The sequence below is a fragment of the Triturus cristatus genome, chromosome 4_2 (assembly GCF_964204655.1).
Source record: "Triturus cristatus chromosome 4_2, aTriCri1.1, whole genome shotgun sequence".
NCBI classification, from domain to species: Eukaryota; Metazoa; Chordata; class Amphibia; order Caudata; family Salamandridae; genus Triturus; species Triturus cristatus.
In genome coordinates, this window is record NC_140586.1 from 62,837,636 (window position 1) to 62,853,976 (window position 16,341).

General features: G+C 46.4%; 1 protein-coding gene across 1 annotated transcript in view; it reads right to left on the reverse strand.

Annotated features, from left to right (window-relative positions):
- The window catches only part of LOC146832981 (complement C3-like), a 1,056,379-nt gene that overhangs the window by 174,343 nt on the left and 865,695 nt on the right, over nt 1-16,341 (reverse strand). The window contains exons 34-36 of the mRNA XM_085600524.1: nt 1,521-1,608; nt 951-1,040; nt 745-850 (exon numbers count right to left, since the gene is read on the reverse strand). Coding sequence (XP_085456650.1) covers nt 745-850; nt 951-1,040; nt 1,521-1,608 — 284 coding nt within the window. The remainder of the gene's footprint in view (nt 1-744; nt 851-950; nt 1,041-1,520; nt 1,609-16,341) is intronic.

Below are 16,341 nucleotides of genomic sequence, written 5' to 3' on the forward strand. Positions count from 1 at the left end.
ATTACCATATACATTTTTCATCAGAGAACTTGCCCTGGGCCTGGTTATCATAGCAAAGAGCCCAGTCAGAATCAGTTACCACCAGTATCAGTCAGAAAAAAATGGAAGTGACCAGTCAAAAAGGATGATTTTCTCACATGTGGGATGAGGAAGAAGGTAACAGTAAAACTAGGTATACTTTTGAATGTAGGAAACCTATTGATAATAACCGAGGGACTGAGCAGACATAGTGGTTTGCATTTCACAATTTATCCTGTATAAATATCAATACTTTTTAAAGATTGCATATAATGAAACATTTATGTCTAATTTTGCTCAACACTTATTTTTTTTAAAAAAAGGGAAACATTGCAGTTCATATTATAATGTTACAACACTTCATGAAATTACAGTTAACATCAGCATGTTCACTCTTTTTCCGACCTCCCCAGTCTTTAAGCGGCAGCAGTCCTGTATGACATTTCTATATGTTTCTACACCCCACATGACCTATGGTCCACACTAAGACATTTTTTGCTTAAGAGCACTACGATGGTAGTGAAGTAAAGGTACTGGTTAGTTTAGGAGTGCTCACAAACAATTCTAATCATAGATGTGCCAGCAATTATAGAGATATTTTAGTTTGACCCCAAATTTAAGAGTGCTCAATAGGCTAGGGAGCTGACTGCTATAATTCAAAGTGGTTTTCCCTCCACCATCCTATACATTTACTAATGTTATAAAAAGAGGTTTCATTTTGGTTACCTAGTGAATAATATTCATACACGGTGACAGCAGCTGGCTGGATAAGACCAACTTTGAAATTTTGGTGGGCTTTAAATGAAAAACAGTCATTTTCCATGTGTGAAACCTAAAGGGAAAACAGAAAATTCTCATATTAGAGAAGGTAAGGAACAAAGAAATACCACTGAAGAAAGTGTTCAATTCAACACAAGTGTAGCGATCCTTACCTTGTCCAAATAAATGATTAGGCTTCCTTTATCTGACAGTTCTTTGTTCATTTCAAACTTGGCAATATATCTGTCCACTGGCTCTGAAAGCTAGACATAAGACAGCAAAGATCACAAACAATGTAACAGTTCAAAACCCTCTTGGACTCACCTAATTACTTGCCTCAAGTCCCTCTTGTACAAAACACCTCTAAATATGGAGCACGTAACAATCAATGTGGATTGTTTACACCTAACTCACTTATCAGAAATAATCACAAATGTATGTGTCTGCAGGTAGTAGTCCATGTTTCTACATTAACTGGGAGATCTGTTGGTCTGTCTTCTTTTGGTAGAACCTCTTCTTTAATGCAAAAACATGTTGGCCAATCATGATATGAGACAGTGCTCTGAGATTTTGTCTCAACCTCATCAGCTAGTGTAAAGACAATCTTGTAATCTTGTAATGTGGTGGAAATGCAATATACTCCTCCATCAGAAATTGGAGCTACAAAAGGGAGACACTTGCAAAGTGCTGTAGTGTCTCATCATGCCTTTTAACCCGTGTTAGGTTTGTGGCTTCACACTTACCCTCCTAAGATCATCAATATCTGGGGAGAATCCAGTCAACATGGAAATGTCCACAATCGTCATGGAGGAACTGACTTTTCCAAGATACCTGAAAAGGGGTAACGTGAAAAGCAAGAGTCACTAAAAAATAAAACTCACAGCAGATTAGGAAAATTCAAACTAACACATACAAGAACTCTACTGCTGAGACTCACAAATAGACATGCAGTCACTATAGACAAGTTGTGTACATGATTCTCAGTATACTCAGAAGTAATGGCCTCCTGAGTGGCAAACTCTTATCTCAGCAGTCCCACCAAACTAGTATGTCATTTAGCATTTTTCATGCCTGAAATATGGTTTTGTTTGGAAGTATGAAGGCCTGCAGAGACCAAATATATCACATCTCATAGACCCTTCATCCAAGAGAAATTGTTTGCGGTATAACATACAATCTGAACACAAATTTAATAAATCATCAAAAGGAGAACATTTGAGGCTCTAAAGTGGGAAGTGATATTATAAACACACTGCTGTCTTTGGGAGTCCTTCATGTGCTTCTTCCCAACCTTCACAATTTCTTAACGCTTTATGGCCTTACAGTGCCGTTAAATAGTTTACCACAGACCAACTTTTTACTAGGCCTGGGCGGTAAATTCCGTTCTGCTCGCAGAATTTGGTTAATTTCGCTTTCCGTATAGAACGCGTAATTGGCAAAAATTCCGCGATCCGCTGCTTCGCGGAATTTTTTACTTGTTCGCGCTTTGAAAATGCATGTTCGTGAGATATTTCTCCCCGAACAGCATTCGCAAACAGGAAAAAAGCATCGCGAACGGACGGAACAAGCAATTCCGCGTGTTCGCTTAACTTTTGCGTGCTTGCAGAGATTTTTTACTGTTTTGCGGAGCTTTGCGTAGTGCGACTGTTAGAGTCGGGGATCTCTGGTTGGCGCAAGGTTGCCCTTGTGTCAAGCAGGAACCCTCTCCTCCACGTCAGGGCGCAGGATAACCCCTCGCGAATGACCCTTGCTCACCCTCTAGGTGCGTGGCGTGAGCAGCCAAGACGATTCCTCAGGCGTTGTTGGTTAAGCACTTACAATCGTACACACAGTAAATACATCAATCCCCCCAGAAACGGACACCAAACTTGGATATATATAAAAATACGATTCTTTATGTAAAAATAAGGTTATATCTCTCAACAGACTTATCACAAGACCAATAACGTTGTCGCTAGGCCACCAGGTTGTACAGCGGCCAAATGTTCGTTGTTCGTAGCTTCAAATGGATACCTCGTAGTCTCTTTACTCGTAGTTCCAGTACTCACAGAGATCGGTTCCTGCGAACGGGGAAATAAGGCGTTGCGGGCCCCGAGCCCGATACTGGACTTCTTTCATGATTAGGAGAGTCGGCACAGGTCGGGGCGACTCTCAGCTTGGGAAGTGTTCTTGGGTCCTCAATCAGCAGGTGTGGGCACGTAGGCAGGCGCGGCCAACGACCCTTTAGCACGGCGGTGCAGGAGGGTCTCCACAGCGGGGGCGGCGCGGCCTGAGATGTCCGGGGATAGCGAAGCGGGGTCACAGGGCACGGTCAGTGCAGCTGGATGACCCGGCGTGGATCACAGTCGTCGGACGGCTTCCGGCAGGAGGGGTGATAGCGCGTTCAGCGCACTCCAATGGCAGGCGGTGACAGGGGTGCAGGCGGCCTGGCCCGGGGACAGAGAGCGGCTCCGGGCGGAGCGGGGCTCTCACGGGATTGCGGCAGGCGAGCTCCTGAGTGTCACGGCCCTAGGAGGGGCGATGAGGGGCGCAGTCTCTTTTCCAGCGGGATGCCCACACGGCTCGAATTGGAGGATGAGCAAGAAGCACAGAGAACCCACTGTTCCTGGGGTTCAGTTCAGGGGGCAAGCTCAGATCAAGCCCTTGGAGAATGTTCAAGCACAAAGTAGCAAAGTCTTTTCAGTAAGTCTCTTCCTCTCCTTTCTCAGCAAGGCAGGCAGCAGGCCAGCTCCTCCAGCGTCTCCTTCTCCTTCTAGTCGGGCAGAGGTTCTTTGTGGTAAACAGGATTCTGATTTCTTAGGAGCCAGGCTCCTACTTTTATACCATGATTCTTTTGTTCTTTAGCGCCAGGGGGCCTAGGCCTGGCTCAGTCCAGTTCTGGAGCACTTTGTTATGGTGACTCTGCTCTTTCCTTTCAGCAGCAGGGCAGAGACATCAGCCGCCCCACAGGGGGTGGCGCCGGCTTTGTGGTGGCAGAGCACAGGTCTATTCAAGAGTCAAGATGTACTCCTCCCACCCATCCAGGTGTAATCTCTCTACCCACCACCTGGCAGCCAACCTGTCTCTGGGGATTCCCCAACCCTGCTCCTTACTGTTGCGGGGCAGAACACACACACATATAGCAGAGGCGGACTGAGATGGTCAGGTCAGTAAATACTAACTTTCTAAAAGTAGTATTTACAAACCCAGGATATTAAAATAAACTTGACTACAAGGAGTATTTTATCATCCTGAGTTCAGGCATACTAAACTTGACACTTCTACCATGCTCTCTGAGTCCACTGGGGTCACAGCGTTGGCGGGATCCCGGCAGCCCATTCTGGCCTATGGAGAGCAGGTAGCCTTCAATAGTGAAAAACGACAAGGGCTGTAATTCACTACTAAGACATGCCACACACACCAGGGCATGTCTTACCTTATGCCTACAATGCACCCTGCCCTTGGGCCTCCCAGAGGGGTGGCTAATATGTAGGTAAGGGAAGGTTTAGGGACTGGCAAGTGGGGGCACTTGCCCAGTCAGCGTGACGGTCCCGGACCGCGCACAGGGTCTGCGGTGGCAGGCCCTAGACACACTTTACAAGGCCGCTTCCGTGGGTGGCGCAACCAGCGCTGCAAGCCCACCAGCAGCATTGGCATTCACAAGCCCTGGCACCCCTGGTGCACTTTACTGGGGACTGACAGTGAATCCAATAACCCAATCATGGACATCAATTACAGGTACACTTTACTTAGGGAGCACTTGCACTGCGGCACGGATTAGCCGTGGCGCAGTGCCCTGAGCGGACAACACCAGCAAAACAGTCGAGGCACACCATCAAAAAGTGGAAGGGAAACTCACGCCAAGGTGCCAGGTCTAACACGTGTCCCCTCCAGCTGAAATGTGGGGAGAACTACCCTTGCCCAGGGGGTTCCTCGTCACTAAGGCGGAAATACCTGGACAGACCGTCAGCGTTGGCGTGATCTGTACCAGGACGGTGTTCCACCGTAAAGTCCATACCCTGTAGGGAGATGGACCACCTCAACAGCTTCGGGTTCTCACCCCTCATTTGCATCAACCATCTGAGGGGCCTGTGGTCCGTCTGAACCCGGAAGTGAGACCCAAACAAGTAGGGTCTTAGCTTCTTCAGCGCCCAGACCACAGCAAATGCTTCTCGCTCAATGGCACTCCACCTACTTTCCCGTGGAAGTAACCTCCTACTGATGAAGGCTACGGGTTGGTCCCAGCCCTCCTCAGTCATCTGTGAGAGAACAGCCCCTACACCATGCTCTGAAGCGTCTGTCTGGACTAGGAATTCCCTGGAGAAGTCAGGGGCCAAGAGCACGGGCGCCGTGCACATGGCAGTCTTCAGGGTGTCGAAAGCTTTCTGACAGGTGTCAGTCCAAATCACGTTCCTGGGCTGCTTCTTCGAAGTCAGCTCTGTCAAGGGGGCAACGATCGTTCCATAGCCCTTGACAAACCTCCTGTAGTACCCAGTGAGCCCCAGGAAGGCCCTCACTGCGGTCTGCGTCTTGGGGGGTTCCCAAGCCAGGATGGTTTCAATTTTGGGTTGCAAGGGTGCCACCTTGCCGCTCCCCACTTGGTGTCCCAAGTACACCACGGAACCCTGCCCGATCTGGCACTTGCTTGCCTTGATCGTGAGGCCTGCTCGGCGCAGCGCCATCAACACTTCCCAGAGGTGGCGCAGGTGTTCAGGCCAGGTGGCACTGAACACTGCGATGTCATCCAGGTAGGCGGCACTGAACGCATCCAGCCCAACCAGTACCTGGTTGACCAACCTCTGAAAGGTGGCAGGGGCATTCTTCATCCCAAATGGCATGACTCGGAACTGGAAGTGCCCATCTGGTGTAGAGAATGCTGACCTCTCTTTGGCCCCGTCGGTCAAGGCGATCTGCCAGTACCCAGACGTTAAATCAAACGTACTGAGGAACCGGGCAGCCCCCAGCCGATCAATGAGCTCATCAGCTCTGGGGATGGGGTGCGCGTCAGTCTTCGTGACTGAATTGAGTCCTCTGTAGTCCACACAGAACCGGAGTTCAGGTGTGGCTCCCGGCGCAGCAGCCTTTGGGACCAAGACCACGGGGCTGGACCAAGGACTGCTGGAGGACTCAACCACCCCTAGCGCAAGCATTTTGGAGACCTCCTCCTTGATGCAAGCTCTGACCCTGTCAGTTACCCTGTAAGCCTTGTGCTTCACAGGTAAGCTGTCTCCTGTGTCCACATCATGGACGCACCAATCTGTGACACCAGGAACCAGGGAGAATCGGTCGGAAAATTGTCCCAGCAAGTGGCGGCAGTCTTCCTGTTGTTCGGGCGTCAGGGTGGGTGAGAGGTTAACTCCATCCACTGACCCATCTTTCTCAGAGGCCACTAAGAGGTCAGGAAGAGGCTCGGTCTCCTCTTCCATTCCATCATCAGTGGCCAGCAGCATGCCCACTTCGGTCCTCTCTAAGTGGGGCTTAAGGCGGTTAACCTGGTCATTAAAGCTTCCTTCATATGGGGGTATGAGGTTTGGAGATCTAAGGGTAAATCTAACAGTGTGTCACGCCCTTCAGCAAGGAACCTTCCCCACAACCCCGCTCCCCAGTCTTTCTCAGGGACCCGGTGTGAGGACATGGCCACCTCGTAGGCCCTAAACCACTGCCCTATGTCATCCTTTCTGAAATACTCCTTTACTACATCTTTGGGGATGTACACCTTGGACTCTACCTGCGCTGGTGGAGTGCTGCCACCAGAAGGAGCGGTGTCCAAACTTTTCGCCTTCAGCTCCAACTCCTTCAATCTGATATCATGATCCATTTGGCGTTGTTGTGCCTCCAGGGCCAACTTCTGCTTTTCCATTTCCATTTGTCCTGCCAACTTTGCCATCTCCATTGCATGCGCCCTGTCGGCTGCCCTGTCTGCCAGCTCCTCTGGCGACCGGACTCTGCTGGGTTCCTCAAGGTTGTCGGGTGGAACGATGTCCCCCGCATTCCGTAGGTCTCGTGACTCCTTCCAGGCTCTCAACGCCTTGGTGTACTGGGGCTTCCTCTTGCATCCAGCATGGGGGACTCTGAATTGTACACTGTAGCCTTTCAATTGCTCCATCGTGTAGCCTTCCAGTCTCTCCCAATCCACCTCATCTATTCCAGAAATCACAGAGAGTGCTCTTCCAGCGGAGTGCGAGCCAGGCATGGTTGCAGTAATGGCAGATGTCTCAACAAAGTTCAACAATTACAAACCTGTGGCTGCGTTATTTGGTCTGCTCTCACTATCTGGCGATTAATAATTCACTGTATGCAAATTACAAGTGCAAATCCGAAATCCCAACCGCTGCCAACAATGTTAGAGTCGGGGATCTCTGGTTGGCGCAAGGTTGCCCTTGTGTCAAGCAGGAACCCTCTCCTCCACGTCAGGGCGCAGGATAACCCCTCGCGAATGACCCTTGCTCACCCTCTAGGTGCGTGGCGTGAGCAGCCAAGGCGATTCCTCAGGCGTTGTTGGTTAAGCACTTACAATCGTACACACAGTAAATACATCAATCCCCCCAGAAACGGACACCAAACTTGGATATATATAAAAATACGATTCTTTATGTAAAAATAAGGTTATATCTCTCAACAGACTTATCACAAGACCAATAACGTTGTCGCTAGGCCACCAGGTTGTACAGCGGCCAAATGTTCGTTGTTCGTAGCTTCAAATGGATACCTCGTAGTCTCTTTACTCGTAGTTCCAGTACTCACAGAGATCGGTTCCTGCGAACGGGGAAATAAGGCGTTGCGGGCCCCGAGCCCGATACTGGACTTCTTTCGTGATTAGGAGAGTCGGCACAGGTCGGGGCGACTCTCAGCTTGGGAAGTGTTCTTGGGTCCTCAATCAGCAGGTGTGGGCACGTAGGCAGGCGCGGCCAACGACCCTTTAGCACGGCGGTGCAGGAGGGTCTCCACAGCGGGGGCGGCGCGGCCTGAGATGTCCGGGGATAGCGAAGCGGGGTCACAGGGCACGGTCAGTGCAGCTGGATGACCCGGCGTGGATCACAGTCGTCGGACGGCTTCCGGCAGGAGGGGTGATAGCGCGTTCAGCGCACTCCAATGGCAGGCGGTGACAGGGGTGCAGGCGGCCTGGCCCGGGGACAGAGAGCGGCTCCGGGCGGAGCGGGGCTCTCACGGGATTGCGGCAGGCGAGCTCCTGAGTGTCACGGCCCTAGGAGGGGCGATGAGGGGCGCAGTCTCTTTTCCAGCGGGATGCCCACACGGCTCGAATTGGAGGATGAGCAAGAAGCACAGAGAACCCACTGTTCCTGGGGTTCAGTTCAGGGGGCAAGCTCAGATCAAGCCCTTGGAGAATGTTCAAGCACAAAGTAGCAAAGTCTTTTCAGTAAGTCTCTTCCTCTCCTTTCTCAGCAAGGCAGGCAGCAGGCCAGCTCCTCCAGCGTCTCCTTCTCCTTCTAGTCGGGCAGAGGTTCTTTGTGGTAAACAGGATTCTGATTTCTTAGGAGCCAGGCTCCTACTTTTATACCATGATTCTTTTGTTCTTTAGCGCCAGGGGGCCTAGGCCTGGCTCAGTCCAGTTCTGGAGCACTTTGTTATGGTGACTCTGCTCTTTCCTTTCAGCAGCAGGGCAGAGACATCAGCCGCCCCACAGGGGGTGGCGCCGGCTTTGTGGTGGCAGAGCACAGGTCTATTCAAGAGTCAAGGTGTACTCCTCCCACCCATCCAGGTGTAATCTCTCTACCCACCACCTGGCAGCCAACCTGTCTCTGGGGATTCCCCAACCCTGCTCCTTACTGTTGCGGGGCAGAACACACACACATATAGCAGAGGCGGACTGAGATGGTCAGGTCAGTAAATACTAACTTTCTAAAAGTAGTATTTACAAACCCAGGATATTAAAATAAACTTGACTACAAGAAGTATTTTATCATCCTGAGTTCAGGCATACTAAACTTGACACTTCTACCATGCTCTCTGAGTCCACTGGGATCACAGCGTTGGCGGGATCCCGGCAGCCCATTCTGGCCTATGGAGAGCAGGTAGCCTTCAATAGTGAAAAACGACAAGGGCTGTAATTCACTACTAAGACATGCCACACACACCAGGGCATGTCTTACCTTATGCCTACAATGCACCCTGCCCTTGGGCCTCCCAGAGGGGTGGCTAATATGTAGGTAAGGGAAGGTTTAGGGACTGGCAAGTGGGGGCACTTGCGCAGTCAGCGCGACGGTCCCGGACCGCGCACAGGGTCTGCGGTGGCAGGCCCTAGACACACTTTACAAGGCCGCTTCCGTGGGTGGCGCAACCAGCGCTGCAAGCCCACCAGCAGCATTGGCATTCACAAGCCCTGGCACCCCTGGTGCACTTTACTGGGGACTGACAGTGAATCCAATAACCCAATCATGGACATCAATTACAGGTACACTTTACTTAGGGAGCACTTGCACTGCGGCACGGATTAGCCGTGGCGCAGTGCCCTGAGCGGACAACACCAGCAAAACAGTCGAGGCACACCATCAAAAAGTGGAAGGGAAACTCACGCCAAGGTGCCAGGTCTAACAGCGACTATGCAAATTCCGCCCACCCCTACTTTTTACTGTCATTTGTAACTCTTTCTACCACACAGAGTTTTTCTAACAGGCAAGTAAATATTATTGCTGTAAACAGCTTCTTTACTCTGAAGCTTCACGTTTGTATAGAATATTTTTGATGCTTCCCCCACCTCTATTCCGGCCTTCTTCCTTCAGGTGTCATTAATCACCTGCTCAGACACCATTTCTCCTTGGATCAAAGTTTGTTCTCTCAGGAAAGCTGTTATGGCCCTTTTTTCCCTGTGTGTTGTGCTTTGTGGAATCTCCTGATCTCAAGTCCTATTTGCCATTCACTGAGTACTGTCTAAGAGGTTTTCAGATCTTTTTCTCTTTCTTCCTCTACTCTCTCTCCTTTCTACTCCCATGTTTATTTCACCTATCTCTCTCTTCTTCTCCCTCCCTTTTTTCAACCTCCCTCTCTCTATCACTCTCTCTTTTTTATCTCTCCATCTTTTTCTATCTCCCCTTCTCTTTCTTCTACCTCTTTTGAACCTCTCTCTTTTTGTCTCTTTCTTACTCTTTTTTCTCTATATATGTATATACACATATACACACACACACACATACTCACCCTTACTTACTCACTCACACACACACACACACGCACACGCACACACACACACACACTCACACACACACACACACACCCCTATATAAATAATACATTTGGCAGATAGAAAAAAGCTACATATGATTCATGGACTCTTTTTCTTAGATTAACTAAACTCCCTTTGTGATTAAATGTAAGAGATTTATGTGTCATCAGTGTAGTGATGGAACTGAATAGGCACCTTCATATATAAACAAGAGCACAGTGTGAACAAGAGAGGCAGAGAATGCCTTACATAATCGCCCCAAATATTTTGACTGAAGCTGTTGGTTTTTCAACTCTGAGAGCGCACTGAGACATGTCAACCATCCCTCAGTGCCAGTGCATTATGTCTTTAAAGATGTATGTCTAATTGGTTTACCCACAATTGGCATAAATTCACCTACTTAAATGTCTCTTGCATTTGGTAGCAGGGGTACCTATGGCCTTTTAGTTAAAGTCACTTGTGGACTGCAGCACTTTTTGTGCCACCACAACAAAGCAAAGCATGACTCCCAACCATCATTGCAGGCTGACTGAGCAGTTTTAAAGTGCTATCTCTACTATGCCATTTAAACAAATGGCAAAGCCCAAACTTTCCTTTTAACATTTATAAACCATCCCTAAGGCAGGCCTACTGAGTCCTAAAGGCAGAGACCACAATAATAAAAAAAGGACATGTATTTGGCTAACATTACATGTTCTAACAGTAAAAACCCTGCATTATCGTTTTTAGCGTGGAGAGACTAGTAGCCCCAGTGGCAAGTAATGAGTGCAGGGTGACAACTCAACAGTGCTGTCAGAACTGTCAATCTTAGGGTGGTTTTCCCTGAAACATTTTGTGTTACTCCTCCATTTTTTGCTGATCTCATTGTTATTGGCCTTAGGACTCTGTGCACTTTAGCACTGCTGACCAGTGCATGTGCTCACGCCCTAAAACATGAATAAATTGTCTAGCACCCAATTGGCACATTTAATTTATTTGTAGTCCTTGGTGAAGTGGTTCTACATATACCCAGGTCCTGTAAATTAAACATTGCTTATGGTCCTACAGCCATCACATGTTGTGTCACCCGCTTAAGTAGCCTTTTTAAAATGTTTCAGGCCTGCCATTGCAGCCTGTGTCTGCAGTTTAAACTGCAATATCAAACTGACAAAATGAACCTTTTGCCTGGCCTAAATCTCAATTTTTAATACCTTTAAGTAACTCCTAGGATTGACCCTAAACAACAGTGAATTTATAAATGTGGATATGTACTTTTAACATTTATATGACCTGGTAGTGAAAAACTCTTAAATTCCTTGTTCACTACTGCAAGGCCTGCCTCTCCCATAAGATAACATTGGGTTACCTTATTACCTTTAATTAATGATACCTTTTAATTAGAAGCAGGTAGGTACATCAAGTTTGGTGTCTAAAGAATAGTAATTTAAATGCCACTTTAATGATAAACCTGGATTTTAAGTCACAATTTTGAAAATGCCACTTTTAGAAAGTTAGCATTTTCTTGTCCCAGCTACTTGGCGCCTGCATCCTGCTCCCGGGTCACATGACTAGGTGTAGCTGGCAGTTGGTCTTTTGGTATTGCTCTAAGACAGTTAGACAAAGGGGGAATTGGTGGCAGGATAAGCCATCTCTAACTTGACAACAGGGAAGAGCTGTCACCTACCACAATTGTACATCACAAAGGCTCTGTCTGAGCATGCTCACAAAGGGTTTGTCACTAGTCTTTCGTAATCCTTGACAAGCTGAGGCAAAGGAAGGAAATTCCAAACACAGGGGTAGAAATCTCCAGAACCTTCTCCTACTTTAAAGCTGGCACCAAGTACAGTGTTTGGACCCATAGACACAACTCTTCAGATCTGTGGATACAACAGGAGAAGGATTACTGTGCTGATTTGCTACCAGAAGAACTACTACCTTGCTGCCCCACTACTCTGCTGCTTTTCTGCCTGCTGTGCTGCTTGCTGAGAAGGACGACTGGACCTGCACCCTTCATTCCAGGCTAAAGTGACTCCAAGAGTCAGCTGACAGACCTCCTGTGCTGAATTACAGGGGCATAAGAAGCTCCAGGGGTCCTTTGCAACTGACCTACTGCCCGGACTGACCTGATCCCTTCTGGCCTTTGCTGGAATGAGAACCCAATCTGCACGGGGTGCCCTTAAGATTCAGGTCCTGGACCCTTGCTGTGGCATCAGTGGCGCTCCTCCTTAAGGAAAAGAGAAACCCAAAGTTCTGGACGCTTCACGACTGTGAACAGGCCTGTTTGTGCCAAGATCTTACTGCCCGCCAACATGAAGTTTCGGTGAACCCAACTCTCTGCTCCACAGTGACCATCCAAGATGCCTCACAATGCAAGAGCTGCACTTCACGCTACAGCATTGACTACCATCGATGACCACCAACATGAATCTTCAGTATCAACCATCTGCCACACCCAAGAGGATTTTTGTGCTACAACAACGATTGTCAGTGATGCCCAGCCTGCTCTATGAGCTACATCAGCAACCTTCTGTGCTGTTCTCCCTGCTCCTCGCGGCCCCTTCCACTGTGAACTGGGATTTTTGTGCCGGCATTTGAGAAGGTGAGTTACTCAGCTGGACTAACCTGGCACCTGTATCCGGCTCACACTCCATCACAGTTGGCCTGAACGTACGACTTTCACCCTGTCTCACACAACCAGATAACAACAACAGATGCTTTGTGCTTTTATGCCCTATACATATTTGAAATGTAAATTAAATTGCTTATCTCTGGTTCTACTGATTGGATTTTTGTTGTTTAGGCCTCAAATAATTTATTAAAAAATAATTAATTTTTCTATATATTGGTGCATTGTGTTTTCATTTAAGTATTGTTTGAAGTATTGCATATTTAATTACTGTTTGAAGTATTGCATAAATACTTTGCTTGTTGCCTCTAAGTTAAGTCTGACTGTGTTTTTTGCCAAGCGACTAGAGGTTTAAGCATAGCTTAATTTGGGTCTTGCTTGTGACTTCACCCTAACAGAATCCGTGTTTGCTATTTGAGTAGAATTTCACCCCCCTCGACCAGTCACTCAATTTTCAACAAGTGATAACTCCTGAATGGGACTACTAAATATGGTACTTCAGTGTGTCAAATAAATTGTTACATTAAACCTAAACTTCCTGCTCAAGTTTAATGAAGCTATTTTAGAAATGTAAACTGTATATTGTGCCAGTTTGTGGTCTAAAGTTTCCAGTGACAAATTACAGTTTCACAAGGCTGCTGTCTGTGTGACAGCATTCTGCTTTCATGGAGAAAGATGTAAACAAATCCCTGAATGGAAAACAAAGGACATGCTGAGGAGACCGGTGTGCCCACTTTGTGCAGTATGGCCAGAGTAGGTATGAGCCCAAAAGGAGACATTTTATGTGCAAATGATCATCACACATGGAAGAGGCTGCACTTTTGTTTTAGCTGAAAGGCTGGCATCTCAGGCACAGAAGGAAAAGCTGTTGTCAAACCAGGTTTTTGAAGTCAGTACAGCCCCAAGTAGCCAGAGCTCTGTGTTGGAACTCCACAGACCAAGGGAGAGGCTCTGCCATGTTGAGAGTGGACAGAATAGTGAATTTAAGATAGCTAGATGCCACATTTTCCAAAAAGTCATCATCAGATTGGAGGGGACTTTGTAGCCCATTAGCTAGTTATTCACCACATCCCCCTGGATTTGTAACATGGCATAAAAGTTGCACCCCTGACACCCAGACATCAGATCACATCTGATCTGGAGAAAAGTCTGAAGAAAGACTGCTCTGTTGTTTCCTGGACCGGGCAAAGAGAGGCTGCACCAAAGGCTGGATTGCATGAGGTGTGGGGTGGTCATGATGGCAATGGAGATGGATGCGTTGTTCGTAGCTCTGAAGCCATAGGCCCTACTGGCATAATTATTCTGCTATTCCTACATCTCTTGGGTGACCCCCAGCTACAGTGGCAGACTGAGTCCAGGACGGGTATAGCCCCAGAGAACAGACAGAGATGGTTAAAAACATGCTTGGACATGTAGCCCAATAAAGTGCTAAGAGCTTTGATCCCCGGCCTGAGAATTTTAAGAAGGCAGGTGCAGTTGCCCAAAGGTCTGCCTTAAATAAGCTAACAACTATAGTGACTAGACCACTAACAACATTAGTGCCCAAATTTGGTTTGAGCAAAGGACCCAAAAGTAAAAAACTAGGTTGAAAATGATGTGGCTACGCTATTTCATCAAACTCAAATTAAACCAATCTGAAAAATTCATCACACTACATAAAAATTATTTTCATAAAACAATTAAAACATGCTTGCACACATTGCCCTAATAAAGTGCTAAGATCTTAGCCCCTCCAGTCTGGGAATTTTAAGAAAGCAGTCACGGTTCCTTAACAGTCTGCCTTAAATAGGCTGACATCTACTGTGACTATACCGCTAACAACAATGGCGCCCAAAGTTTGTCTGAGCAAAGGGGTAACAGTGAAAAAGCGGTTGATAATTATGTGGCTCTGTTATTTAAAATTCATTCAAACAGTGACAGATTAATTATGCAATATAAAAAAAAATCATGAAACAGTTAAAGCATGCTTGCACACATTCCCCTAATAAATTGTTAAGAGCCTCACCTCCTACCCCCCACGCGGAGAATTTTAAGAAGGCAGGCACAGTTTTTCAACAGTCCGCCTTAAATAGATTGACATCTACAGTGACTAGAAGTGTTGCAAAAATTCCACCCAAAGTCGGTCTGAGCAAATGGCCCAACAGTAAAAAGGATGTTGATAGTTATGTGGCTATGTTATTTAACTAATTTCAAATTCATCCAAACAGTGACAAATTCATCCCTTCAATATAAAAGAGATTTCATGAAACAGTTGAAACATGCTTGCACACATTGCTCAAATAAAACTCTAAGAAGGACTGAATGAAATAAATCTGTGAAATGAACAGTGTTCATAGTTTAGGTTTAGCCTCAACAAGCCACCACAAAGGAGTGAAAAAACCCTATAAGGGAACTGTTGAGGGTGCCAACTCCGGCAGGGAGCTAGTCAAGGGAATCAGTCAGGTCCAGTAGAACAATAACCTCTTGATTTAAGTAATCTCCAGTCCAGTTCCAGGTCCTATGGGTCAACTGTCATAGAAGTCAATGGAATGGCCCTGATGCAAGGCATGCAGAAAGCTGAAGATACTAAATAATGCTGAGGATGCTGAGCCAGTGTCAAGAGTCTTCCTGGGGTCTACCCTCAGTCCTCGAGCTTGGGGGGTGAACTTGGCCTTAGGAGCAGATATCTCATGAAGTCCGGGTGCGGTCCAGCAAAAGACCAGGTTCCACTAGTGTATTGGTCTCCAGTTACAGCAAACCCAGCGGTTTCCTTTACATTGAGGCACCTTCCTTGCTGAGTGACCAAACAGCACTCTAAAAACTCTTCTGGGTCCAATTGACTCGGTCTCCCAGGCTGCACTGCGGTGACCAGCAGCAGCCAGGTTTCTTGGTGCTGGGCTCACAAAGGTGCAGGCTCCTCAGCTTTTATGTCCCTGTGCCTGTGACAGGGAGTCAACTAACTGACTCTTGGAGTCAATTCTCTGTCTAAAACTTGTGGGGTGATGTTTCCGCAAGTTGGGAACTACAGGCACATACATCTATTTGCTGGTTCACAGGTGCAGCAGGTGCTGTCCAGAAGTAAAATTTTTTAAAAACTTTCATTGACTTTACAACACATAACAGAAACATTAGCGACTCCCCCCAATCGGACAGTGTACTCAAAATGGATCCACAAAGTTCATATTCGTATCTTATTTCCCATGTTACTGCCACATTTTCACGGCACCATTGACGTCTCTTTGCCCTTTTCTCCCTCGGGTATTTGGACAAAATATCGAAAATTAAATATTGAGATACATAAATATTGAGTTTGAAATTTTATGATAAAGAAATATTGTGTGCAAGAATATATTTGCCAAGAATATCGGTTTTAAGATAAATAATATTGATTTTAAAAATATCTAAATCATTAATATCTTTTACAAAAATGGCTATGTTGTTAATATCAATGTAAAAAATATCTATATTGTGTATATCATTTACAAAAATATTGTTAATAATATCATTGTTTTTTAATTATTTTGATATATTTTAGTATATATTTTAATTGTATATGATATAAATTGTCTGTATAAATATTGCTAAAGGTTTTAAATATATTTAGCAAGTTTTTGTCACTTTTTAATTAAATTAAATAGGTTTTTGTCATTTTTAGTACCATAGTGGGTTCTGGGATTTATAGGGGTACAGGGTGGGAAGTAAATTAATAATAATTAATGAATAATAATTGATATTAATTATTTAATTGATAATCACTTATGTTAATATTACATTTCGATTGATTTTTTAAGTTAAGCTTCAGGTGCAGTTGTGGGTTTAG